The sequence below is a fragment of the Nematolebias whitei genome, chromosome 18, assembly GCF_014905685.2.
Source record: "Nematolebias whitei isolate Nwh7 chromosome 18, NemWhi1, whole genome shotgun sequence".
Classification (NCBI taxonomy): Eukaryota; Metazoa; Chordata; class Actinopteri; order Cyprinodontiformes; family Rivulidae; genus Nematolebias; species Nematolebias whitei.
Window position 1 is genome coordinate 17,751,270 of NC_056515.1, and position 2,490 is coordinate 17,753,759.

The 2,490-nt window shown below is 45.3% G+C and overlaps 1 protein-coding gene across 1 annotated transcript in view; it reads right to left on the minus strand.

Moving 5' to 3' along the window:
* The window catches only part of LOC119425081 (metal transporter CNNM4), a 14,863-nt gene continuing 12,373 nt past the window's right edge, over positions 1 to 2,490 (minus strand). The window contains exon 2 of the mRNA XM_037692605.1: positions 1 to 218. Coding sequence (XP_037548533.1) covers positions 1 to 218 — 218 coding nt within the window. The remainder of the gene's footprint in view (positions 219 to 2,490) is intronic.

Sequence of the window (2,490 nt, forward strand, 5' to 3'; positions counted from 1 at the left end):
CTATATGAATGAAGTTCTCAGTGAGGTGAGAGGTGTTAGGTTTGTGCAAGACGTGGCAGAAAGTGCTGACTCACTGTAAAGATCGGACTCATCCAGGATCTCCGACTTGATGATCTCTTCGATGACGTCTTCTAAGGTGACCAGACCCAGCACCTCGTAGAAAGGATCCCCCTCCCCCTCGCTGTTCACCTTCTGAACGATGGCCAGGTGAGATTTACCTGGAGAGGACAGAGATCACCTACAAGTTACAATAAACCACTTCTCAACATGATGGTAAACTCTTGATATCAGCAGTCAGAAAAGTAGGGCGGTGGAAACAAAACTGGGAGTTTCAAAGCAGCTGCTGCATCAAAGCCTCCAGCCTTCAAACAGACAGATGAAAACATAATTTCTTATTTCACAGCCTCCAAACAGTCACGATGCTGTTCCATCTAATAGATTCATCCCATCTGCTGGCAGGGTATACTGATGTCCTAATATAGCCCAGACGAAACTAAACGCTTTGGAAAGAAGAGTTGGAGCTGCCAGAGATAAAGAGGAGAGAGACCGAGAGACAAGAGAAGGAATAATTTCACTCTTAGATTTCTGAACTGTCCTTACGGTGGGGGGAAATAATTACATGATCCATGACCTTAAAGTACTTCTGCTGAAGCGACTCCTCAGTCACCATGGCAGTAAGTTTTGGGTCCTTGTCATTCTGGAAGTCTCATCCACACAGCCCATCTTCTGTGTTCTGACTGAGGGAAGATTTAAAGGTCCATGGCTTTGTTCATTCAGTGTGGTGATGTTGTCCCCAAAGCATAATGTTTTCATGTCGGTGCTTGACTGTGAGGATGGTGCATTTATCTAACTCCATACACAAAGAGTCAAGACTAAAAGGTTTGATGTTGGTCTCATCCGACCACTTTCTCCCAAGCCTCCTCTGACACAAACTGAAGTTCACTATCAAATTTGTGACGGGCCTTATCAGTGCTGCAAGATTTCTCTCAATTACAGCACAGTTACCACTGGTGATCTTGGTGACTTTGGCCCCCCAGCTGCCTTCAAATCACTAAGAAGTCCTTGTGTACATCAAAGTACTGCTCTACAGTAAGCTCCTGGACATGCAGGTGAATGACTTGCTGGTCACCTGGATCAGAGACTACCTCACAGGTCGGCCACATTATGCGAGGCTGCAGAACACCACCTCAGACACCATACTGAGCAGCACAGGGGTTCCTCAGGGGACGGTCCTCTCACCGTTTCTGTTCACCCTCTACACCTCGGACTTCACAATCCTGCCATCTGCAGAAGTTCTCAGATGACGCTGCCATTGTGGGCTGCATCACTGCTGACCAGGAAGCTGAATACAGAGGTGTGGTGGACAGAACCACCTGCAACTCAACGTTGGAAAAACTAAAGAGCTGCAGATGGACTACAGGAATAAGACCCCCCCAACCCTATCAACATCAAGGGTACTAAGGTGGACACTGTGGACTGCTGCAAGTAACTGGGGGTCCACCAAGACAATAACCTGGACTGGACAGCTAACACCAACTACAAGAAAGGACAGAGTCACCTTTTTCTTCTGAGGAGACTCAGGTCCTTTAATGTCTGCAGGACCATGCTGCAGATGTTTTACCACTCGGTGGTCTCCAGCATCTTCTTCTACACTGTGGTGTGCTGGGGCAGCAGGGTAAAGAAAGCTGATGCCAACAGACCCGATAAACTCATCAAGAGAGCTGGCCCAGTTCTGGGAGTGGACCTGCAGTCTCTGACAGAGGTGTCTGAGCAGAGGATCCTGAAAAACACGTCACCCCACCTGCATGACACCCTGGACTCACTGCAGCACCTTCAGTCGTAGACGGAGACCACCGAGGTGCTCCACAGAACAACACAGGAAGTTCTTCCCCCCTGAGGCTATCAAACTTTTCAACTCCTCCCCCTTTCTACAAATAGGACAATAAAATCAATCCCGTACTACAATAAATTATTTAATCTTTCTGTCTGCACCTGTTTCAACCTTAATTGTTGGTATTTTTATATTCTCTGTTGTTTTTTTACATCTTATGTAATTCCTTGTGTTTGTTCCTTTGTACTGAAACTCTGGCACAACAATTTCCTGCGGGATAAATAAAGTTCTGTCTTTTCTTATCTGATCTTATATTACATATTATTGCATTTTTTTAAACATAGGGTTCCTCTCCAAAAGAATAAAGTTAAAATAAAATAACATAAGAGACTACTAAACCAGCGGAGGCTCAAAGAATGATTTCTCCCACTTAATGTGTGCTTAGAGAAGAGACCAACCTGACACGGCGACAGTGTGTGCCAACAGGTGGTAAGTAAAGAAGCCTAATCAGGTCAACAGGATTGTAACTTCACAGCTCATGGACGTCAAACACCAGCAGCCCTGTCTCACTGGGAGGCTGTGACACTGGCGTGTTTTCATGTTCATGTTCAAAGGCTTATTTAGTGATATGTATATATATATATATATATATATATATA